Genomic DNA, 25,605 nt, shown 5'->3' with positions numbered 1-25,605 from the left:
GCTCACTCCAACCAAATGAATTCAATCATCACAAGGATTTAAACAGTGAAAATTTTCATAATGGCAACACTGATGGAGCTTCAAGAAAAGCAGCACGAATAGCACCTCAGCCGTTATCAGAGCTTTGCTGTCAAACTGTGAACACAACAGCCTACCAGTTTCCTATTACTCCTGGGAAACATTCCTTAATCTGTCATTATAGTCTGAGTAATACTACCTTCCACAGGAGCTTTAGAGGCTATTAGCTTCCACGTCACTGGCTATTCCATGACATCTTAATCATGTGAGAGGAACACAAAGTATGTGCTTTACACACAGGGTGAGTAAAACAGTGATCATAATTTCTGAAATGCAACAAGACCACTCCCTCTAAAAAAAGCCCATGAGTCCTCTGAAGTCTATATTTAGTGGTCAACACTTGCTAGATGTTTCTGTGACCTGCACAGTGAGCTACTCAGCTAGTGAAGCCAACATTAAATAGACTTTCAAGACTATAAAATTCTCTACTCTCCATAAACATAGCCATTTTGGTCCACTAAACTCCCAAGCCTCATGCTGCGAAACTACTGGCAGAGGGTGGTTGGTTTTTTGTTCCTTTCTCCTTCTAGCTCTAAATTAAGCCAGAACCAACTTTCAGTAACAGAGTGACTCCCCTTAACAGATGCAAGGATGCTGATGGAGCAGGATAGCAGACACCCCACTCTTGTCCGCAGTGCAAACAGAAAGAACTGCTTGGCAGTTCAGAGAAGTCTGCACTTCACACCCACGCACCAGGCAACTCGCCAGCTTCACTCGGGGATGGAATTAAAACAGGATTTAACCAGGCTGGCAGCCTGACCTCAGGAGTGTGATCTCCCAGACACAGAGTGCCTCCTTAGTCATTCCAAGTGTCACAGTGGAGCCCCATCTCCCAGGACAGGGAACCCAAACAGCAGTGCCTGAGGAACAGAAGATCCTGCATTAGGTGGCACGAGAGGTGGCGCGGCAAGGAGGTGGCACTGCAGCAACACTGATTCATCCAACATCACACACACCAGCGAAGCGCTGCAGCAGAAGCGAGCGGTGCTGGAGGGCACACCAAAGGCACTGCTGGAGCCGGAGATCCAGAGGTCCCAGGGGCAGCAGGAGGCACGTACACAAGATGTGGACTAGCAGCTAAAGGCTCCATGTCAGAAAAGCATGATGTTGCAGACAGCACAACAGAACATCACAGCCCAGCAGCCATGGTCCTACTGATCACAAGGACTTTCTACACAGAACAAGACTGTTATTACTTGGCTCTCAAGACCGGCCCAGGGTGACTGATCATTAAGCTGAAAAGTGTTTGTTCTGCCACCCATACCCTAACACACGTGCCCAAGAAAAACTGCACTGCAAGGACTCCATGTTCTTTGTCTCCAGGAGCTCCAGGTGATAGTCACCCCAGCAGAAATATTTTTGGTGAGTCTCTACTGCACAAGTCAGTTAAGCATTACTTTCAGATCGTCCTGAGCTGGTGAGTACAATAAGCCAACCTGACAAAATTATGGAAAGCTGACCCTCAGGTAACCTAGGCTGAACCAGGAACTTAGTAGTGCAGTGCCCCGCATGATGTTAACTGCTGTTTCCGCAACCAGTCCATCCCACCCATGCAAAAATTAGAAAAAAGAAACCAAAAAATACCAAATAGCCACACAAGCAGTGTCATAGCTAGGCTGCTTTAGAAGCAAGCTCAGATGACAGCACACAGCTAGAGAAAACGTGCCAGTAAAATAATCCTTCTTCCTATTTCATGCAGGAAAATGCCTTCTAATATTCAAAGCATGATTAATGTCCAGGAATAGCAGATTTTCTGCCCTAGCACCAACACAGCCACATGTGAGATCTTCAGTCAACACATAGTCAACCAACCTTCTGGCTGGCATAGCCCAGGGAAGAAAATATACCCATGCCCTCCCATTGCCCCCAAGATCTCAGTTACATGTAAGAACCTACTTCTCACTAGTGCTGGAAGGAGCTGCCTAGCACACAGTGCTCCCAGGATCTGACAAGTTCAACAGTTACCTTCCTACCATGGAATTCCTTTAGCTAATCAAGTGGTCTCTGATCACAGACTCGGGTTCAATGTCCTGGGTCACAAAAAAAAAAAAAAAGCCAGTTCCATACGCCAGACCACATGCTGCTAAGCTTTCATTGTCAACATGTATGAATAGTTGAGCTGATCCTCAGAGTTTTGGAAATCCATTTTCCAAGAAACCTCATTTCCAGCAGAAACCATCATCTGTATCCTTGTTGTCACTAATTTCCACCTTAAGGAACAAGAGCTCATTTGGCTGTCTTCAGTGTATAAAGACTTCTGGTATCCAGATGTCCCTCCAGATTGCTGCAGGCTGAAGACCCCAACTCCAGCCCCTCTGCAAGCCAGCTGAGGAGCCAGGGATTGTTCAGTAGCAACTAATGCAGCACTCCACATATGGTGGAATACAGTTTTTACTTTATGCCAAACATTTCCTGTGCCTAGGAGAGCGCCACATAACTCCATTCAGACACTAAATAGGCAGTACTTTTAGAAACGCAATACAGTAAGATTTATCCTCTTTTTGAGCAGGGGTTTTTGCATTATGCTCCTAGACTATTCACAGCACCTCTCATTAATACATGAGCATATAATAATGGGAATATACATATTTCATTTTGTGAGCCATTCTCACGTAATGATGCTGCTCTTAGAACTCCAGTGAGGGGATCTATAAAAGTCCAGACACTGCACTTTTATGCATTAAACATTCACCAATATAATTTATTCCTAGGAAGCTTCTTATTTTGTCATTATTTATGAACCAATATCACAAAGATCTATGAAACAAGAAGGAACACAGCAATTTTCCTGGATTTGAAGGATAAATAAGTGTGCCAGGGTGAGAGCTACTGTCAGTATTAAATATCAGCACTGCAAGTGTCTGTCTGGGGAAAATCTGGCATTACATCAAAAATCTTGAGTTGTATGAGGCCTGGTTAGCATTAGCTTTTAACCAGGAAAATGCAAACGAAAGCATCGTTGGGTGTAATCACTTGCTAACAGCCAGTGTGGTTTTGGCAACCATTTCCTTATGTGTAAGGAGCACACCAGTAAAAGTTAAAGTCACTGTTGACAGGAGGTGCAGAGGAAGGGATGACACAAAATGCAACAATAGACAAAGCTTCAGGGCAACATTAAGATTCACAGGAAGTATTTTTTAATTTTTGCTCTATGATGTTGTATTACAAGAATAAACCTCTTCAGTTTTTAGAAAGCCTAAAAGTAAGGGCTCAATTAACTGCAACTATGACATTTTCAAGGGTAAACATATATACAGCTATGATTGAGGCAACCCATCTTGTATTGGAGGAACAGAGTAGTCTTTTCCACAAAGTAAGGAAATGTAGGCAGCAGCCAGCCTTCTACAGACCTGCACTTTTACCTTTGCAGATAATTTACTCTTATAACTCCTAAGCAGACACAAAGCAAGGCCAAACACTCAGACATATTACACACACAACCTCTGCGGGTGGACCGCATCAGACCATGTCTGATGACTGATCACCTTACACCACAGGAGACTCCACACCCTAGTAGCACTATGTAACATCCAATGCCACCTAAGTCATCTCATTTTGTCCAAGAAATCAAATTACCCAGGTCATACTAGGACTCTCTGACAAAGCTGGTAACTAAACATATACCTGGGCATGCCTTGAGCGCAGGACCATTCTCAAGTTCCTGTTTTGTGGTATCTTACACAGCTTCTTGCTAATATCTCACCGGGCTACGCTGCTACACAGAGATTTTAACTAAAGCTCATTTACCATCATATAAGGAGAAAAATGCACTGCTGCAGTTGTAACAGTGATGAAATCACTCCTTTTGCAGGAAATGGCTTTGAGCTGCTTCCTACCCGGCAGTTATTTGAAGCAAGGCAAGGAACAGAACACAAACAAAGGTTTTGAAAGATCTGCAATAAGCAAATCCAGCAGCATAATACTTCATAAAAATGCAGACTACAAAGGAAGTGCAGGAGCAGCCACTCACTCCCTCAGCTGAAAATTTATTGAGTAAATGTAGAGGGTGCGGAGGAAAAACAAAAAAACACGCGATTTAATGCCCAAAGTGCCCAGAGGAAACTTCCCCAGCTCTCTGAGCTACTCTCTGCCGCATGCAGCAGGCCAAAGGCAGTCACTGCTTTGCAAGACCAGATCTAAAGGGTGGCTCAGGAGCAACGCACAGCTGGCCTCTTACCCAAAGGGTATCTCCAAGAAGCAATCCTGTTCTCAGCAGCCTTGCCTCCGTCCCAGAGCAGCCTGAAATCCACCCCTCACCAAAACAACGCCAGGCATGAAATGCTTTCCAGGGACCGGTCCCCTGCAGCACCCGGCCATAACCCCCTGCCCGGGCAGAGGGGGACACGGTGGGTGACACAGCCGGGGGGCCGGGGTGACGTGGGCAGACTACAGCACCCAGAAGGCATCGCAAACAGGCTGCACCGACAGGCCGGGACTCGTGTCTGGGGTGACGTGGAGGCCACCGGAGCCAATCCACGGGAGAAGGAGGAATGTCAACAAACACGGCAGCCTGCGGGACACGTGATATCAGGGACAGGGCAGGCAGCTCCAGATAAGCCACCCCCGGGGGTCCGGCAGAGCCAGCAGTCACGCAGCCATCGCTCCCAAATATCAGACCTTAGGGCGGCACAGGCTGTACTGACATACCGCCCGCCAGCCGCTCCATCCAAACAGAAGGGCTCCATTTTAGGCTTCTAGATCCCCTGGTGTTTTTTAAAAAAAGCATCACTAATATCAGAAAACTTGTGCTGTGACCCAGCACGGTTTTTTAACTAAAAATTCAAGGAAAAAAAAACCCCAACACACATAGCCACTGGATAACCTGGGTTTCAGAGTGCATCGGTTTTAGCCCCTTAGATTAGATCGTAAGAGTTGACTTTGGAGGAAAAGGTAACTGCGGGAAACCACAATAATCTAAAAATGTCTGCTGCAATTTTTAACACTTAGTGATTGCCACAAGGACAACAGAAAAATGCAAATGAAAATCCTCTGGAACTGAAGACAATCATATGCTACAAAGTCATGCTCACACTATTTTTACATCACCTAGGAAAAATAAATTTTCTTAGGGAGTGTATCCAGACCAGAGAAAGAAAATAAAAGGTAGGCATGCCAAGAATAACTACTGTGATTTTATTTCTAACATTTTGAGAACTTATGAGCTTCCAACACATATTCACCACACACTGCATTTCACTGCATAACATCCTGGGAGCAGGAGCTCCCACCTCAACTCCCAACTGCATAAGAGTTCTGTGGTCCAGACAACAATTAAACACAGTTGAGCAAATCATGTATTATCTTCCCTAAGGAGTCTTTTTTTCCCCAAAATACATGCTTGATTACAAAACATCTGTTAAACCCTGAAATTCCACAAACTCCATTCAACCTCTCCCAAATCCAGAATGCTTTGCCATAATTGAATGTATTTACCTGGAAGTCATACAAAGCAACGATGTTTTCATGTTTCAATTCCTAGAAAAAGTAAAACAAAGACCATAAGCTAGGAGCAACAACAGGCATACAGAACAAAGACTGAAGAAAACAAGTCAGTCTCCCTTTACCTTAAGTATTTTTATTTCCTTGCCCAGCAGAGTTTGAGATTTTGCAAGGTTCTTCTTGTTAATGCATTTCACTGCTACTTCCAGCTCAGGTTTCTGAAAGAGTGCATATGTAATTCAAAGATAAATGTAAATTTTACCATTAATTTACATTAGGATAAGCAGCCTCTTAACAGATTGTAAATACTACTGAAAGAAGTGTCTTGCAGCACCGGTAAAGGCCTCTCACTTTATATCCTAATGCTTTTCCCTTGCTTGTCCAGACTTGCCCTTTCCCAAATTAGGTTTGTCAACCCAAGGAGAAAACCCCAAGGTTTGGGTTTTTGTTGCTACTTTGTACAATGATTACCCTTTTATTTAATCACTAGAAACAAACGCACTGTGGGAGCCGTGGCTTATCCCAAGCTCTAACTATGGAAAATCCACTGCCGGATTGGTTTCCTTTTATTTACCAGTGAGCGATTTCACCTCCTCTTGGAAAAATTAAGCGGAGGAGGACAAAACTTCACAGACGCAAAAAAAAAAAAAAACCCAAAACCAAAACCAACAAAAAACCAAACCAAAACCAAAGCAAGAACCTTCTACACACTTCACAGACAGTGGGGGGGGGGATTTGCTTTTTTTGCTCATTTTCAAGGTAAAGGCCACTTCTGGCGAGCAGGACGTCTCCGGGGACCCTCCTGCAGCAGGCTGCCGGCCTCCAGCCCTGCTCTGCCCAGCCTCAAGGTGAAGCCACCTGCCAGGACACATGCCTGCCTCCCGAAAAAAAACTTCAAAAATAACAATAACAAATAATAATAAATATGTCTACCATCACTAGAGCTGCCCCAGAGCACGGGGCTGATGCCCAGGCTAAGAATAGCCACCGCAGACCAGCGGGGACAGGATGACCGGGACGCAGTGCCGAGCTCGGCCCAAACCAATCAATAAGTAAAAAGCACGGACAAAAAAAAAAAAAAAAACAAAAAAAACAAAAAAAAAAACCCACAACAAAAAGAAGAGACTATTCACCTCTTTGTGCCTGCCTTTGAAGACGACGGCGAAGGCTCCGTGCCCGATCAGGTCCTTCCTGCTGAACTCAAACTTTCCCACCGTCTCCATGGCGCTGCGCCGGGGGGTCCCCGGAGCCGGCGGGGAGACTGCGGCCGGGACGGCTTCAGAGCTGCAAAGGGACGAGGAGGAGGAGGATGGCGGTGGCGAAGGAGCTGCCTTTAAAGAAAATTAAACCTCTCCCAAACCAAACCTAACGGAGCACTCCCTCCCCACCGCCCCCCCCCGAAAAGCAGTCAGGAGCCGGGGACCCACGGGCGGGGGGAAGCCTCTCGCCCGGCAACCCCCCCGACAGCTCGGCGCCAGGCTCCGCTCCCCCACCTCGCCCTCGTCCATGGGCTGCCTCCTCCTGCAGAGCGGCCGGGAGCTGGTCATTGTTAGAGGCCGGGGAGAAGTCGGCTCCTCAGCAGCGGGCCTCCCCCATCTCTTCCCCAGGACAGACCGGCGCGGCTCCTCCGGCTGCCGCTTCAGGCGGGGCTCCCCATGCCGAGCCCCGGCCCTCCCCGCCTCGCAGGCGCGGCTTCGCCGAGAGTCCACCTTAAGCGCGATCCACCTTAACTCCCAGTCCACCTTACGGGGAGCGGTCCACCTTAAAAGCGCGAATCCACCTTAAATGCCGCCTGCGCCCCCCCCCCCCCACCTCCCCCGCCCCGACTCCTTATGCACAGCGGGGCCGGGGTCACCCCCCGGGTCGCGCCGCCCGCCCGCCCGCGCTACGCCGCCCGCTCGGGCCCAGACAAAGCTCCGCGGATCGGCGCGGAGCAGAGTGCCGGCCGCGGCGCAGGCGCGGTGCGCGGCAGCGGGGGAGGCGGCGGCGGCGGCGGCCACCTGAGGCGGAGGGGGCCGAGCCCGGCACATTTAAAGGCGCCGCCCGCCGCCGGCCCTGAGTCAGCGGCGCAGCGCCTCCGCACCGGGAACGAGCGGGCTGCTGCCGGCCCCCCCGCCCCGAGCCTTTGGGAGACGGCTCCCACAGTTAGAGAAATGGGGTCCACTCCGGTGAAGCTTTAAAAATTTACCACAGGAGCTGTGACCGGGCCCAGGCGGGAGCGGGGGGCACAGGCGGGCCCCGGTCCCACTGCCCGCATTCTCCCACAGATTGGCCCAGATCCTGAGCTGGGGGTCCAGACCCGCTCCATCCCCGCCGTCCCAGAGGGGAGCAAACCAGGCCTCCAGCTCACCCTGAGGAGTGATGGAGGATGCCTCCACCAAGCTCTCCTCAGAGAAACCTTTCCAGACACCCTACTCCAGAGCTCAATGTGCTGTTGCTGTTGGGAAAAGCTTTTCCTAGCCTAAACCAGCTGCTCAGTTTTGGCCATCATCAATCTCTCGCTGCACAGTAACCCACGAGCTTTTCCCTGCAGGTGTGGGCCCACAGGTTGTTCCCTCTGTTGCAGGAACATCTCACAGATTTGAACCATCCCCGCTCCAGGCTGCCCAAACCCGCTCCCGCCAGCCCGCGGTGGCATCTAGAACACTTGTGCACTCGCTCCAGTTCATCCGCATCCTTACCAAACTGTCCAAAGTGAAACATCATACTCCGGCTGCAGAGAAAACGAGGCACCTCATGAGCAGCACCCCTGCTCACACGCTCCACTCTGAAGTTGGCTTTTCCCACAGTTGCGTGGTACCGACCTGTATCAGCACTGCAACACCAAACACAGGCTGCTCTTACTCCGCTGGCAGCTTCTGCAGATACCCAGCGTGGAGGGTGCTCAGCATTGTGATGCTGACTGTCCACCGTTATCACTGTTTTCTGCAAAAATTAGGAACAAGCAGCACCTCAGTGTCAGGCCTTGTTTTCTACACAAAAGCAGTGGTTGACTGATACAAGCTCTGGCCTGTGGTCTGTTGCTCTTAGTTGCCAGATAACTCATGTTCAGGTGCCATCCTGCTCTTAAAATTTTGGTGGAAAAATAACAGTGTATACCAAATGCCAATATAAAAGCAGCGCTGCCTGATGAGTAATAATTTGCGTCTCAGATTCCAGCAGTTTAGTGCTTGGTGGGAACTGCAGGAGTGATAAAGGTATTCTTCAATGGGAATTTGATAACAGCGTCTGTTGAAGTAGCCTTTAAACCGAAACAGGACTTTGTGATTTCAACAGAAATGAATTTTAAAATCACTTTTTTAAAAAAATACAATATATAATTACCTACTTGTTTTCTTTCTCATTTCTAGGCCTGTGCCATCTACAAGGTCTACAATTTCAGGATTTTGTTAATGATCACAGGGGGCTTAATTCAAAAATTAACACAGAAAGCAGAAAAAATGGCAAACATCATCAAACTTGAAAAAAAAAACAAGCTACTTTGTGAATGACAGACACAGGAACTTATTTTACCAGTTGTTAAAAGCTGCTGTCGCTAATGCAGAAGATATCAGTTGCAAAAGTTTAAGGCAGGAAGTGAAGAAAATGTTTTGAAACGTCTTAGATGATTTCTAGGCAGGCAAAATCTTGTATCCCCCTTCACTGGAAAATAGCCAGGGCACCATGGTTAGCAAGCATACTCTTGCAAGAACTGTGGTAAAATCTCTAGTGACCACAGGTGTTTCTGCCTTTACTTTCCTAGCACAGCAAAGACACGCAGTCCTGGTGCTGGGCGAAGGAGGAAGTTGATAGACTGCTGTTGAAGTAGAGGCCAAAATATCAGTGATGAATGTTCTTTGTTCTGTACTCTGTGTGCTTATTTGTTCCTTCACGTGCTGTTGGTTGTGAAAAAAAAATGTTTAACTTAAATTGGTTTTGATTAAACGTGGGTTCTAAGGTAGCTTTCTGCATGCAGCTATATGCAAAGCCAGGTGGCAAAGTCAGCCATCTCTCTGTTGACATTTTATTTTTATTCTAAGCAGACTGGGTTTGCTTTTAAGCAGACTTGCTGGGTAGCTTTCTAGTGAGTTTGTGGAACTTCAAAGCAGCATAAGAATTGTGAAGGTGCTCAGAGGTCTCTACAAGGACCAGAACCAAGTTTTGCTGGATGCTGTGCACACACCTGGCACAACATTTTCCTTGAACTGACAGCTTAACATTTGTAGCAGTTGAGTGTCTCTCAAATGTGTCTTCCAAATACAGACTAATGTAAAACTTACAAACTTCTACAGAGGTTTAAAAACATACCCAAAGACAACTAGTAAAACGTAATGCCACTTGACAGCAAATACAGTTTTGAGATATTTGGAGTGTACTCTGCAGACACATGGTGTTAGCAAAACATTTGTTCATTTTGGAACAAAGAAGGCTGAAAAAGCTTGTTAATTAAAAGTAGGATTCCTCCTTTTTTTTTTTTTTTTTTTTTTTTTTTCTGTGGTGTGTTGATTAAATGCTTATGCTCTATCAGTTCTCCCCTGATGTCCAGAATTCAGTGAGAGTGTGTTTAGGCCAACATCCAACACATGCAAATTCTGTTCTCCTCCCACCGTCCCCCATTTGCTAATGATGAAAGTACTACCACCAGCACGTATTCAACTACTTCCTCAGATGGAGGCATTAATCTTTGAGCGGACAGAGTATATAGTTCAATTTACTAATGCAAAACATGAGTGGGGGAAGATCTACTGCTGTGATTTATGATGGGTGGAGAAAAATATAAGCATACACCCAACTGTGGGAAACCTTTGAATATTTTCTTGAAATTCTTTTTTTATTTTAATGCAACTTTATTCTTTTTTCTAATTCACATGTGAAGGAAAGCAACAGACAACTGATATCCTGGTGACTCAGATGATACTCTTTTCCAATACCATGTTTTAATCAGTAGTCATAAATATAGCTGTTTCTACCTGCCAGAATCCAAGAGTGCCATCCTTACCTCTGTGCTGCAGAAGTACAATAGAATTGTCTCTGACACTACCTCTATGCTGTGGAATTGGTTAAAGCTACAGAAGAAGTATGAAGGAATTCTTCAAGAACAAGAACAAACAAGAGGATTAAGATTTAGAACAAAGACAGAATAAGGAATTCCATCTAGGGCTAAATTGTTCTCATCATAGTCCAGCCTATGGAATAAATTATGTATGTACCTAACCAGTAGCTCAAGGTGTGACTGAAGCTCATGTAGGTACAACTACACTAGTTTTAAACAAGCTAACTCTTACCAGTAACTTGGAGCAACATAGACTTAATTTTGGACTGCAAAGCCTGCCTTGGAAGCTGAGTGTAGGGGTGGTGCTTACTCAGCTGCTGGCTGCTATGTGTGCTTTGCTGTAGGTACCAGAGCTTCCGAGAACACTTACATGAGACTTCAGTCCCATCCTGATATACCCATAGAGCAAGATGTATCCATTTGACTATGTCTTCTATGGCAGGTGACATTTTACTTTTGCTCCTATATAGCAAAGACCTTCATTCACATATCCCAAAGAACCCACATCAAACGTGTGACATGTTTCTTGATGCCTTTCTGGGCAGTTCTAGCTACTTACTACAGGCATCCTCTGTGGACCAGACAGCTATCTTTCCCAAGATCCTAATGTTTTCACTTTTCTAGTTCAGCAACTCCCTCCCGGTGTTCCCCACACTGTTCCATGAGAGATCAGAAGCCTCACAGCGGACACCCACGAAGTTGAACCACTGTATCCGGACGGCGCGAGGGAATCCTTGGCCAGATACAATCACAAAGAATATGTTATTTCCCCTGCTTGATTTCAAAATAGAGATATACAAGTTCTGCTCAATGTGGAGGGAATCTCCAAGACCCTCCTGTGTAATCTTTTCATTACAGCAATTGCCTCACAGACAGAGGCACTAGGGGCCAGGAAAACAAATCAGTGTTTCTGGAGGAAGGGAAATGCCGAACTATGAGGCTTAAGCACATGAGCAAGATGTGACTGAACAAGTTACAAGTAGCACAGTTGTAGGTGTATAGCTGTGGGTACTACTGCTGCCCTTCTTCTCAGAAATGGGTGCTTGAAACTTATTCTGGGTACTTCATAGTCAAAACAGATGGAGAGAGTAGCACAAGAGGAAAGATCAGGTATGGCTTACATTCAGAGTACATCTAGATGAAAAGCAGACACTGTATTCGTGCGGATTCAAAATCTGATTCAAATTCAGACACGTTAAGACAGTTACACATCCGCTTTCCACAAACATCCTAATAACTGAGCATAATCACCCGTATGTGGGCAGAGCCAACACTAACCTGAATGCTGGAATTTTTTCCTCACTCATCAGGAAGGAGTGAAGAAACTGAATATGCAGTGCTTGGCTGAAAATCAGTTTGGTGGAAGAAATATGTGCAAGGTCCACAAGTATCTGTAAATGGTAAAAGTAAATATTAGCCTAACATTGATGGAATAGAGGGCAAATTGCAGGCTGAATTTAATGAAAAATTAAAATGACATCTTTTAATCATACTCATTTTAAATGTCTGTTAGTAGATTAGATTCTGGCTCAGTTACAGTAAGGACAAGACACGGACTACAGTAGAATTGCATCAAAGTGACCAGGATAAGTGAGTTTTGAACACAGCCATGTTTTGTTGCATTCCTGGAGAAGTTGAATGAGTAGATAAATTTGGAGCCCTGAAAACATCTGTAAATTTACAACAGCCGTATAAGTTATGTCAAGAGTAATTGTTCATACCTCACTAGGGATCTGCAGAAACAGTGTTCCAACTCTGCTAAAATGCTTTTATCTTAGAAAGGGAGTGATCCCCCACTTATTACATCAGCTCTTAATCAGTGAAACTAGAGACACTCAATTAAGGGACAGAGTTTACAATCTGCTCCCTACGTTTCACAGCCAGCTGCTCCCTCCGTTGCATGCACAGCTGAATTGGAAGACATTTAGGTGGCATCTAAATATAGGATAACACAGCTGGAAAGACTGGATGTTTGAACTATCAGAGAATTGAGGTTATTCAAATACCAGTTACTCGAGCAGTATGGCACCTAGATCATGCACGAGAGAGGAAGAACCACTTTCCATGCACTTCCATAGCCCTGTCATGTTACATTCTGGATTTATTTATGCTGTGGGCCCGTTTATTGATTAATACTGTTGAGAGATTTAACTAGCCACTCAATTATCCTGGCAGGCCAGGTCTGAGATGTTTTATTACCCCTCTCTGCACACACATACACCAGCTCACTGAACAGATTTTATGAATTATTGAAGGCAGCGTTTTAATGTACTCAGCAAGGTGCTCTGGCAAGGGGCTTCCTGGGTTCCCCTTGCATTTTAATATCAGATGCATTTCAGCTACTGGCAGAGGGCTCTGGGCACTAAAGGCTGTACTCAGTGTTCAAATCTGTTAGTGCTCACATCAAGGATCATTACCTAACCTGCCTGTCAAGCAGCTGATTATATTAAGATGAGGTTTGCCAATAAATAAGAGAGTCTGGAAATCCTCTACCCAGAACACTCTGTTTTCAGGATAATTAGAAGCTATTTCTTGCCAGAACACTGCTTGTCCATAAATCAGCAGGTATCATCACACAGTTCCTTACAAGACCTCATGGATGAGAACAGATTCACTCTCATTCTCTCTCTGTATCTGCACACACAGTTTGGTCTGTGCCATCTATGGAGCCCCTCACATCAGTCCTGGGAAAGCCAAGGTTTGTTGGGAGGGGATCCAGGCTGCTCTTCAGCCAGGACCCTGGTCCTCTGAGACCCCCCCGCAATGCTCACTCATGTCAGTAGGATCCTCTGCAGAAGCTCAAACAGGCTTCAGCACTAGCCCTTGCTTTGGTGACCTCTGTGTTAAAAATAACCACTTACCTCATGGGGGGAGGAGTAGGAGTGTCACATCCCTTATCTTTCACGTCTAGGGAGTCATCCATTTAGGAGGCCAGAAGAAGGTTGCTCAGCCTTCATCCTGGGCTTTTCTCCAGATAGGGCAGGGCCAACATGAGGTGAGGAGCAGGGAATGGCTCATAGAGGGGAATCCTCCAGGTTTTAGGACCACCTCCTTCTCCAGGAGAGAGCTGAAAATCATGGCCAGAAAGAACCTCTCAGCACAAGAAAGTCTTTCCAGAGAAGTCCAAGTGGACAGTGAAGTCACACTTATCACCTTTGACCTTCTCAAAAGCAGCCTTAAGACAAAAATGACCTATGAAAGCTAAAATATTAAAAGCCAGAATTTACTTCCCAGAGAAGCCTGTGTCTCTCCTGTTATGAATCAGAGGCTCCCTTGTTTTTCCTGCTCCAAAACCTGCCCATCTGAGAGCAGGTTTAACACCCTTTCCCTACTGGTTTACAGCAAAGAACTGCAGAAGTGTGCATACTTATAGAAACAGTCACCTCTTCCTCTCCTTTGCAAACCTGGGAAGTCCGAGACCTGTAACAGCTTAAAAATGGGGTTCTCAGTTTTTTTTGTTTTTTTTTTTTTTTTTTTTTTTGCATCTAGGCTCTTTCTGGGGTTTGGTGCATTAGCACCACTGCCTCTGGGGAAGGAAGGCATGGCCAGGAGCTCCCCATGCCTGGGACCAGCTCACTCAGGATGGCTGACTGCTTCCAGCAAGCTTTCAGCTTTGCCTTGGGAAGGGACTGTTAATGAAACTTTCCTCTTTATGACTAACTGGCTTGCAGGTGTCTATGTTTTCTGGTAGACTGGTAGCACGTAAAATTTAAAGCAGGCATTGGTCCAGCCAAGGCCTTACTCATCCTATAGAAGGCCAGGGCAGAAATTATAGTTTTCTTTATTTACAGACATATGTAAATAACAGCTGTAACAGAGAGGAATGTCTATGGGAGATAGGACGAGACATAATGAGCTTCAACAGCAATAAAGGGGATCTCTTCCCCTGCTGATGTGTTCAAGAGGGAACAGGCTGCCCAGGCAGCAGAGAACTGTCACAGCTGGAGCCTTCCTGGGACAGGGTGGGCAAACATCTGGCAGGAACGATACAGGCAAGGTCTAACTGCAGCCTTGGACGAGCAAGCCATGTCATACCCACCTCTCTCTCCCTTTTGGTGGTTTGTTTTCAGTGTTCTGGTTTTGGGCAGAGGCTGAGAGTTTCTCTCCCTAAAAGTCCAAGATGAACAGTTACTCCTAACTCAGGCCTTGGGAGTTATCATCCTAGTCCCATGCCTACAGGCAGAAAGAAAGAGCACTTTGGGAAAAAGAAACTTCAGGCTCTTCCTCTGGAGCTATTATCAGCCAGCTTTTTCAACTGACAAGAACGGGTTGCCTCACAGAAATGTAAAATTCGGCACAGATGCACCCTGCAGCTAGTCCAGACATTCCTGTTTGCAGCAGCAAGCAGCTGGGATCAGTACCCGTGTTGCAACACTCCAAAGCAATGATCCCTCGGCCTTGCACATTTCTAGGAAACCAGAGGGACAATTCTCCAGCACAAAAGTCTGAAGAAATGAGTGACGTGGAGGAAAGGTTTTCAGTGGAGCATCAGAAGAGTTTCTGTAGTGTTTAGTGCTTTCAAACTATAAAAAAAAATGAACCCCTCCTCCATCAAAAATAACAAACAAAAAAACCCACCCCGAACCAAACAGATCATTGATCTACTAAGATGTCAGACCCACCCATATCTGTACCCCAGCATTTATTGCCCCAAAGCAAAGAGAAAGACCTAAGGACAAGGAGATCATGAAGTTAGAGTTATTTTTAATCTGATTTTTTAAAAAAATTTCTGCATTTGTTTTTGCACATCCAAGCTCTCTGCTCCATGAATTCACATAGCAATTGCCCAGAAATGCAGTGTAGGTGAAGCACTTGGCTGGGACTGAAGATCTCTAGCTGCTGATTTCCTGCCTGACAAATCAGAGATGCATTTGAGAGATATTTAGGTACTTAAGTCCTCTAGATTTCTGCCTCTTCCTTTCCCTCATCTGTGTAAATGGCAAGGTCTTTGAAAACCTAATTTCTCATAATTATTTCTGTACTACTTTGATTTTGGTAGCAACTGTAATGCAGTAATGGTTACATCCAATTAATGATCAGTAGTGTACACATGTCAGCATCTGTCATTTGCCCTTTGTCAAATGCAACAAGGTACAATCACTAATAAAAACAAATACCTGAACAAAAGCAAGAGGAAAAAGGCTAACCCTGATTTAGGGATTCTCTCTCCATAGCTAATGCTCTCCCCAGGGCTAGGTACAAGCTGTAAGAGCTGTTCTGCTAATAAGCCAGGTTAACTCTAATGTTTCCCAGTAGAGGATTTTGTTTTTATTGACACTATAAAATGTTGCAGGATGCATTTGCAATGTACATGCAGGCATTGGGAAGACACATGACCTGCCAGTACTGGACAGCAAAATCATCCAGAACTATGAGGGCTATGGAGCTTTCCCATGACTCATGAAATTGTAGTCAAATATTCCATGACTCATGGATTAACCTAACAAAACCCAGAGGGAAGAAAAGCTACTGAGTTATTGGTTGACAAGAGCCTTTTAAAATTAACATGGCATAACAAGCAGTATACCAATATCCCCTTTCTGACTCTTGAGAAACTCGTAAGGAAGAGTTTTATCCACTCACTTATTACCAAGGGACCTCAGCTGAGGTTATGTAATTAGGATGGGACAGTTTTTGCAGCTTTGAGGCTTGAATAGCATTATTTATATAATCCAGTTACAGAAAGCATGACCACATGCAACAAGCTATTAATGCTAGCTTATATTTAAATGCAGTTCCCTCCCATTCTAGTGCAAATGAACAAAATCTATCAGACAAATACACAGAAACCAGAATGTAGCCATAAATGAACCACAAGATAAAATACAGTAAACAAGGTTAACTGTCTCCCCTTCTGGCAAAGTGTTATGCACTTGCTTAACACTGTAACAAGAGTAGTCTGACCCCATGGACAGGTCATGGAAGAAGAGTCTGAACATACATTTTCAGAGTCCTGTGTGCATTCATGCTCCCTGCTTTGAAATTAATTTCCTGGGAAGCTCTGGACACCTCTGCAACTACAAGACGATAATCATGCTGGTAAATTAAATAGTGCACACAAACCTCTCTAACCCCACTATACCTCTCCTCTCTGTAAAATAGGGTGTGTGGAATTGCAGAGTAGAGAGGATGAAGTCCATTAAATATTGTGGGGCAAGTGATCGATAGCAGTAAGAGAGGCCATAGAAAGGCCTGGGATGCTGCTGATCGAACAGGTATAAATTCCAGAGGAACCAAAGGGATTGGCAGTGAAAAGCTTGTGCGCCATGGAACTTACAGGGAATAGAAAGTGCCCCATTATTTTTAATTAGGCATTCAATCTCACCCTGATACTTACCATGTCTGGGATCCTAATGGCCTGTTTGAATTCTCCTCTATTGGCATAATACTACAGACCTAAGTCTAGGGAGCAATACATTTTGCATTTAAAGTATCACAGTCAGTTTGGTTTAAATAACATATCATTCCAACAATACTGATTATAAGTTACAGATTTTCTCCTTCAGAAGCTATATATGATGGATAAAGAAAAAAAAATAGCTAGAAGAATAGAGTTTAAATGGTGTCTAGAGGAAAGAGGAAAACTGAAGCTATTTAAGAGAACTTGTTTATTTTTTGATGACATTATCCTGTAGTTTATAAGACTAGGTTTGCTTGGCATAACTTCCTTCAGATCTCAGGGTTTACACTGGGAATCAGATTTTTCTGTCAACGGTCTTAATATTTTAAACTAATACAGTACCTTTCATGAAAAACTCCAGTTGCTTCATAGTCCCCAGGTTGTATGTTTTAAGACTATACTCAACCATTCTCAATTTAATGTCACACTCTTATGGGAGCCTAGAGCCTCAGCCAGATGAAACAATTCTAATAATTATATTGACATGCACCAGCAGAGGAGCTGGCTAACACCAGCCAACATGCTTAGGGAGAGAATCAACTTGAAAGACATGTGTAACCACTGTGGCATGAGTTTAATGTGTCACAGGACATCAAATTAAGGCCATGATAAAGCAAAATCTGCTGATACCTATATGGGTACAGACTGTTGCATAAGACATATAAGGGCTATCCCTGTGACTCTGACACAGAAAAAGCCGTTGTACCTGAGTAGGAAAATAGCCATAGCAAGATGCACACTCATTTTCTCTCATGCATGTATATTCATTCTGATCATTGCATGTGAGTGAGAGCTGGGAGGATTAGTAAATGGGAGGTTTAGTTTTTCTTACAGTGAGCTTCAGAGGAAGGGTTCCTCATATCTAAATAGAACACCTCAACAGCATTTAAAGAAATATTTTTAAAAAGAAAATATACCAGAAACAATCAAAACACAAATATTGCCAAGCACTGAAAGTCAGCACTGTCACTGAGGATGAGAATTGCCACCCACAGACCCACCCACATCAAATCAACCTGCCTAATTTGATCAGAGAAATTCTTTGTGTTTGAATTCAGTTAGAAAGACCATGCACAAATAGGCCCTGGAGCAAATTATACCACTTTAACAATGTAAATATACTCTTATCTGAATCATAGAGGATTGCAAAATGAATCAAGTGTCCTCCTTGTAATCATTTAGCCGGTTCCCTCATGATACAGAGAAGGCACAGACAGGATTTCTCCATCACACAGGAAATGTCCTACCTGTCCCTGGCCGTCAGCATGGCATCAGCCAGGTAAAGACATCACTATGCATCACAGCAGCAGCAAGTTATTTGGCATCCCTGCTGACAGGTACTGAATAGCACCCCGTATTCTGGATTTAGGCTAGCCAGTCACTGCTTTTCTTCAGCAAAGTTCTTGCCAACTCTTTAGCTTTTAAGAACACACTTGGCAACCTGAGGCTATTTCAATACAAACGCCTCCTCACTGGGGCCCAGAGGGTGCAAGTGAGAATGGAGAACCACCAGGCTGCTAGGCTGCCAGGATACGTACCTGATTACTTCTAGCAGGTGAGAAGAGGTGAAAAATTTCAGGCAAACATAAGTTATGAAGATGTTCCAGGTTCACAGTGTGTGATAGTTAAAGCCAGCATTAAACCTGTTATGTATCTACACAAAATGTCTGGTTTATACATTGCTCACTTACACAACATCTGCCTTTTTTTTTTTACTTTCTCCTGTTGTCCAAGAAACCAAGGCCTCTTCTACTCTTTACCCATTAACTTAATTAAAGTGCAATACCTCTTATTGTGCAGCTCATTGTAACAGATTTACTGTGTACATGTGTTTTCCAGGAAGTTTCCAATGGTACTCCTTGTACTGATTGCAAGAACTGTTATCAATCAACTGTTTTTAAATAGATGATGATGCATACATAGCCTCTCCAAAGTGTTTTGTTTAAATCTGTATTTCATTTATCTTGAAAAAGGAAATATGTTTGGGAAAGTTATCTCCCTGTGCCCTTATGTCTTTGGCCCTTACCCACTGCCAGTGCTAAAGACCCAAAGGCAGTAGATTTAGCTCTCTGCTACTAACTCCTCAAAGGTGTCAGTCAGTGAAGGTTAGGGTCAGACTATGCTAACAAGTTGAATTTCAGCATGTCTAATGTGGACAATATAGTGTCTAGCCACCTTCTACTCTCTGCCTTGAACATCTACATTTTCATACTTACTTTTATTACAGCCCCGATAGGCATGACTGTCAAGTGTCAGGCTGAGCCTAGAAGCAAAACAGGACAGAGCACTTAGAGAAGCAGTCTACTGGGAGATTCCTCCGCTCTTATATGATCCCAGAAGTGACCCAAGTAAGGAGAGGGGAGCTTAAAGAGCCTGCCAAAATAGATTCTTTTTGGAAATACTGACAGCAGCTGAAGCAGACTCAAACAGTGCTTCTTGTTTCTGTTGTGTATAACAAATAGGACAAAAAAAAAGGAAGCCAGTAAAAGCTTAATCTCTGACACTAGTTTTTTTCTGAAGCTCTTGAGATTTTTGGTAGTTTTTCAGTTACCCGAGGTAGAGATGATTTAACTTCATGTTATAATATTAGGGGAGTACTGCCTGCTGTGTAAAATGAAACACTAGAGATATCTTCCAAAGTACAACACAAAGAGAAGGTAATTATAGATGGTATTTAAGCCTGAAGAGTCAGTCCTTTAAGTTTCAGGGCTAATGAATTCCTGATAAGAAATTTCTGAGCCAGAAAACTCACGGTGGGACTAATGGAAAATACCAAATTAAGTTGAGATGGCAATCAGGATTTGTCAAGCACAGGTAGTTATCCAGACCAGACTGATGCTAGGAAGGCTGGCAGCACTGTGACTCTCTGGGCATGATGGAAGGTACAAAGTAATACAGAGAAAGAGATTAAGGAGAGGAGGAGGGGAAGAAAGAGGGTAGAATTCACAAAGATCTCCAGGTGTGGGCTGAGAAATGCCATCTGGTTAGAGACCAAGCCTTGCCACACGTAATTTCTTGCAAGAATTAGCAAAAACTGCTTGCACAGCCTACCAACGAAACCCCAGAGACATTCCCAGTTCACTTTACAGCCAAAGTGCCACCAGCACATCATTCCTATCCCTCTGAACTGAGCCCAATTGAGAAGTGTCTCAGGGCAGAAACCTCCTCTGTCTTGGAGCCCTGCTCTTGGACTAACACTGTGAGCTGCATGGAGCCAAGCAGACCCCACCAGGCAGAGCAGTGTGGGATTCCTTGGAACTTTTTAAACTGCAAACCTTTTGAACTCATGTACCTCGTGTAAAATCTATTTTAGTATGATAGAGAAAAAAAAAAAAAATCTCACTCATAGACCTGATGGCCGATTACCTTGTCTTTTTGTGTTAAGACAAAATTTAACCTACATAACATTTCTGTATTGCGGTAGCCAGAGCACTGAGTGGTTGCACTCCCTGCAAAGCTTTGCTACTGATCTGGCATGCTGTCATGTGAAATCCCATAAGGCTGGGTTATGGCTTTCTTTTGTTTATCCTCCAAGTTTTGAACAGGCCCAGTGACACCAAATTAGCTTATTTTCTGAGCTAGCTCATACCTGGGCTGTTTCACCATTCTGTTCCTAGGTTTACCAAGTGCTGAAGCACAGCAGCTTCCCAGATACCAAGATGTAGAGATTTAAGCATTAATTAATTAATGCTGGCAAGCATATTTGGCTTCTTGACTAGCTCAGCCAAGTGGAAATAAGAGCTCCAGTCTCAGAGAAATTCAGGCCTCCATGTGGCTTTGAGCTTGGGACTTTCCAAAGAAAGGCAGCTCTGAAGTATTTGCGTGCAGACTGACAGCTTGCATGCCAGGCACTAGGACAGAAATCAGTAACAGAACTCCAGAGTTCATGGTGAAAATGCTATTCTGTGTGAAACTGCACACAAAGACCAGACGTTTTTCATTTGACACAAGAAAAGTCTGATGATTTTTTTCAGCATTTTTTTTTTTAAAGGCCATGTTTCAATCACCCTCAGTCATTAAAACCCCATGGTTAATTGTAGGGGTTTCATCTTGGTGAGGTTGTGAAGCTGAAACCACTACAGTGGAAATCCTGCACTCAGAACCAAAGGACTCTGTTGAAGCCTGTCATTTATCACCTGAATGGAAAGAGTAACAACCCAACGCAAATATTTGAACGTCTTTGTTCCTGGCAGGGCTCTTGCAGAACACGCTAGCAGATTGCATTTGTTTTTGCTGGGATGGGAAAAGCAATAGAGACAGAGCTGGGTACGAGCCGAATCCGGCATAAAGGCAAGGCAGATGCTGTTCCCACGTGCACAGGGCTGGAGTACCAACATGGATAGTTTTATCAAGGCAGGGCGAGTTTATTCCTGGAGCCTTATCAGGGTATAGATCAAGGATGGTTGTTGATCATGAAGAGCAGCACAGAACAAACTCCAGTGGGTAAATCCTCTGCCTAGGGCGGGTATGAATAGAACTGAACCAACCACCAGAAGACCCCAGATCTGAGCAAAAATCCAGGTGGTCCAAACCAGAACCTTCAAAACTGCTTCAGCTTGGTCACATCCCACTTGAGCAGAGCATAGCATTAACCAGATGAACAGCAGCCTTCAGAATAACAGTATTTTCCTGTCTACTTCAGAGAGAGGGCAGGACTACTGGAGAGCTCAATGACCCTGGCTTCATGACAATCCTCTTGTTCCCTCCTCTTTTTATATCTGCTACAAGTCCAAATACACAGCACTGCTGTCGTAGGGCTAGTTTGTCTTTACAAATAGTCACAAGTCTGGTCGCCTTGTGCCTGGTGCTGTGGAAACTCATGTAAGATGTTCTTCCATCCTCAGAAAGCACAGGAGCAGGAGATAAGAGGCCTCCTCCACCTGTAGACCAAGAGGCCATGAGCAGACCTGGCTTCACTGATAGCACTGGTACAATTTAAACAGTCTGTGGAAAAACAAACAGCCCATCAGTTGATAGGCCTGATTCCCTGGCTCATGGCCCAAGGGAGGAAGCTCAAGAGCACTGAGCAGAAGATTCAGAAGACAGCCCTTGAGTCAAACACTCACCAGAGGATAGTGATCAGTGGCCTGCACTTGCAGAGGGGACAAGGACTGAGCTGAGGAGCGTCGGTGAAGGCACCGTCTCCCCAGCTGCTTGCTGCTCTACTCCCTCCTGGTGCTGGATTTCACCAGCAATCACAAGGGGCTGCTTGTCTCCAGTTCAGAATATGAGTCCCTAGTGACATCACTTGTAATCAATATAAAAGGCAAGATTAGCATTAGCTTCTAATACTTCTCCTACTGCTCATCCTGCCCTAATTCAGCATGGTTTGCTAAATACTGCATTTAGGCTTTTGTTCTGACATTAAAAAAAAAAAAAAAATCCTGCTCTGTAGTCATGGCTTCAAGAGGAAAGAAGTATAGGAGAAAGTAGAATAACAATGCTGTCGGTGCTGCTCTGCCTGTGAAGATGGGCTCAACTGGACACAGCAGCTGCACAAACCAGTTGTCTTCTGCAGCTCAGCTTCCTCTGCAGTGCTGGGAACAGCAACCCAAAATATCAGCCTTCAGAAGTTTGGTGCTATGATAGATATTCACTGATACGTGTTTGAATTATTTCTTAACATTTTTCAAAGCTCTTCACATCCATCTATGCCAATACACTTCAGAAGCTGGGTTCAAGTGAGGTGAGAGCCCTGACACCAGGCAGAGAACAATACCACACTTTCTCTCTATCTGCAACATGATTACACCCCCAGGAGCTCCACTGGGCACACCTGCCCAGTCCAAACAAAGCTGGAGATAGCATGTACATAAACACATACGCGTTGCAAGGACAGACAGACAGGCAGTCACACAGCTATGCCTTTGGTGGAGTCTGTTGGCAAGTATTTGTTTGCTCACCCTTAGCGACACAGACAAGCAAGTAGGAAGCAGAGTTGAATTAAAACTCAAACCTTAATTGTGTTTTCAATGCTCAGGAAAACATTAGAGCACTTCCTATGCTTTGGGAGCACAGCAGAGAGGGATACTTCTTAGGAGCTGTTAAAGCAGCCCCTTCAGATATTAGCCAAGCCCATTTCTTTGGCAACCTTGTGTTGAGACCCAAGGAAACAGGATTACTAAGGGATCAACATCTCCTGGGCAAGCACTTGCTGAGTCAGCCTGTACAGCCCGTATCATTCTTCAGGCACTCATGGAAGGAGAGATTATCCCTGAATGGTTGTGTTCAGGATCTGCAGAGGTGCTGGCTCACCCAGCTACAGTCACCTCATCCTGCCCACACCAAAGGGACTGGTAGAACAGGGCAAAGCGCAAAGCCCTGCACTTATGGTAACGTGGGAGGCAAGGGAGCCTGTGCTGGCTCCCAGCAGGGTGGACAACAGTAAATAAGCAGATTGCCTTTGGCAGCGTAGAGAGGAGTGTTTCACTTTGCCAGTGAGAAATGGCTTATGCCAGTGGAAGAGGAGCACTGGAGCCACCCCCCTTTGCAGCAACCAACGGAACGACACAAGTTCCGAAGCAGATCACAGTGGGGTGGCTGATGGATGAGCCATACTTCAGACCTGCCGTGACAGAGTGTGCAGAGCAAAGTTCTTCCATTACGTCACTGCTACCTTGCTTGACCCAAGGGTTGAGAATAACAATCAGGCTTCACTGCCTCATGCTGCCAGAATGAAACTATTTAGAGATAGGCTTCCTAGGGCAGCCTGCGATCTTGCTCCCCTGGCAGGCTTGCAGGGAGAAGAGCTTTGAGAGGTAGGGCCCATCGGTACCCCCAAAGGAGATGGAGGCCAGTAGGGACATGACTTCATTCCTATAAATGCAAGAGGTGCCAAGTGGTTGTCATGTGCTTTGCAGAATAGGATTAGCATGGGCCTTGCAAAGCTCTACTTGCCTGAGCATGGCTTTTGCTCAGGGGGTTTTTGATCTCACTCGTTTATCCTGGTTGTACATGATCATGAAAGCCTTCCAGAGCCAACAGAAATGAAGGAAGTGCATTCCTGATGAGCTACTCCCTTCCAAGTCAGCCTCCTCTTTTTCAGTAGAAGACTCAGCAGCCTACACAAGGCATTGTGTTTTTGATGAGACTAGAATAGGATCCATGTCCTGTTTCTGGACAAGACCTACTGCAAACTGCACTCATGTGACAAGGACACCTCAGAGTCCCCCTCTCACATCCCCCATGACAGAAGGGAGGCTATGAGGGAGACTAGGCATAGGAGAACTGTGCAACCTCTTGCTGAGTACTAGAAATGCTCTTTCCTCCCTGGGAAATCAAATATCTACATCTCTCTGAGGCACAGGGCTGGAAGAAGCAGGAATTCACTTGTTTGCTGAGGTACCGCAGGAGAAAGAGCCAGTTGAGCATCCAGTTACAGCCAAATTGCTCCACTCTTCTTCATGGTCTCTCTACACACATACTTGCAGCCTGGGAACTCTGCTGCTGCTGAGCAGGCACATCTGGACAGATGTTTTAAAGCAGCACCACAGACATCTGTCAAATCCCATCGTGCAAGTCTCCCTTCCATATTTGTTCTCAGGTCACTCCAGTCTTGCTTTCTCCCAGGTTCATATTCCCTGGTCAGACTCTTGGAAATTCACCAAATATGATGTGATGTTTCTGATCCTCATGGCCCTGGGCTGAAGTCATGCTATTGTCTAATGGGTGATGGTCACCCATTGTACAGAGATACTGGAAGCTCTCTAACCGCTGGTGCCTGCAGAGCTCCAGGATCTTCTTTCCTAAGAAACCATCAACTCCAGCCTGACCTGTGCATTTCTTCAATGGGGAGGGGGAACTTCATGGCAAAAGGAAAAAAGGAGGATGAACACAGCAGTGGAAAAAGGGAGGGTGAAAGCAGACAGTTGCTGTAAACCACTGAGCCCTTTGCTTCTGGCCATTCTCAGGAAATTAGAGCAGTTAAGAGCCTGGCTTGAACATTAATAATGACATTTCAGATAAGTTCAAGCACAGCTATGCAAATAAGCGGGGCAAAGAATTACCACTGGTTGTGTGGAAACCCCTCCCTGTGAGCTCTGCTCAGAGGCAGGGTTGCAAGGCAGGAGCACAGTTTCATCACAAGCCCTCACTGGGCACAGTTACTTCATTACCTGGCAACTCTGGAAACAAGCAAACCCACCCCACAGCACTGCCTCCTTGCTGGCACGCAGGAGCCAATGCGTGCAGTGTATAGCTGTCATCCAAGTAAACATGGAGTAGCAGGGTGGGTCCCCGGGAGCAGAGGAGTTGCAGGATAGGAGATGGCCATGGTGCTATAAGACTGCTGCTAATGGGCAATTGCCACATAAAGACCACCCAGCACTATAATTTTCTATTCCCCAGACAAACCCAGCTTCAGATCCAGAATAACCATCAATTTCTCAGGCTGGGAGGAGGAAGGAGACATTTTCACTGAGTTGCCCTGTAACCAAGCAGCTCCCTGCCCTGCTCCACAAGGAAAACATGCCAGGGGCCATCCTGGGTTGGCTATTTCTGCAGTACAGACAGGGTGGGAAGCAAAACAGGGCATTTCTGCCCTTTGAAATTTAGTGGAGGGGCCCTGCATATAACCAGGCTTCCGCAGTCATCACCTGTGCTCCCCTCCAAAACCCACCTCTTGTTCTGACAGAGAAGGACAGAGCAAATGTTTGAT

At 45.2% G+C, this 25,605-nt stretch overlaps 1 protein-coding gene across 5 annotated transcripts in view; it reads right to left on the bottom strand.

The window, feature by feature from the left end:
• ULK1 (unc-51 like autophagy activating kinase 1) overlaps positions 1–7,505 on the bottom strand; it is an 83,076-nt gene extending 75,571 nt beyond the window's left edge. For 4 of the 5 annotated variants that reach the window (XM_033008260.2, XM_033008261.2, XM_033008262.2 and 1 more), the window contains exons 1-4: positions 7,011–7,505; positions 6,651–6,801; positions 5,643–5,735; positions 5,512–5,553 (exon numbers count right to left, since the gene is read on the bottom strand). In XM_033008260.2, coding sequence (XP_032864151.2) covers positions 5,512–5,553; positions 5,643–5,735; positions 6,651–6,740 — 225 coding nt within the window. In that variant the 5' untranslated portion in view covers positions 6,741–6,801; positions 7,011–7,505. Of the gene's footprint in view, positions 1–5,511; positions 5,554–5,642; positions 5,736–6,650; positions 6,849–7,010 lie in introns of all 5 variants that reach the window. The other variant, XM_042805211.1, reaches the window with a different exon arrangement.
• Between the last annotated feature and the right edge of the window lie 18,100 nt (positions 7,506–25,605).

This window comes from Tyto alba, unplaced genomic scaffold (genome assembly GCF_018691265.1).
Source record: "Tyto alba isolate M040663 unplaced genomic scaffold, T.alba_DEE_v4.0 Super-Scaffold_44, whole genome shotgun sequence".
NCBI lineage: Eukaryota > Metazoa > Chordata > Aves > Strigiformes > Tytonidae > Tyto > Tyto alba.
The sequence above is the reverse complement of the archived record's forward strand: the minus strand, read 5'-3'. Positions and strand labels throughout refer to the sequence as shown.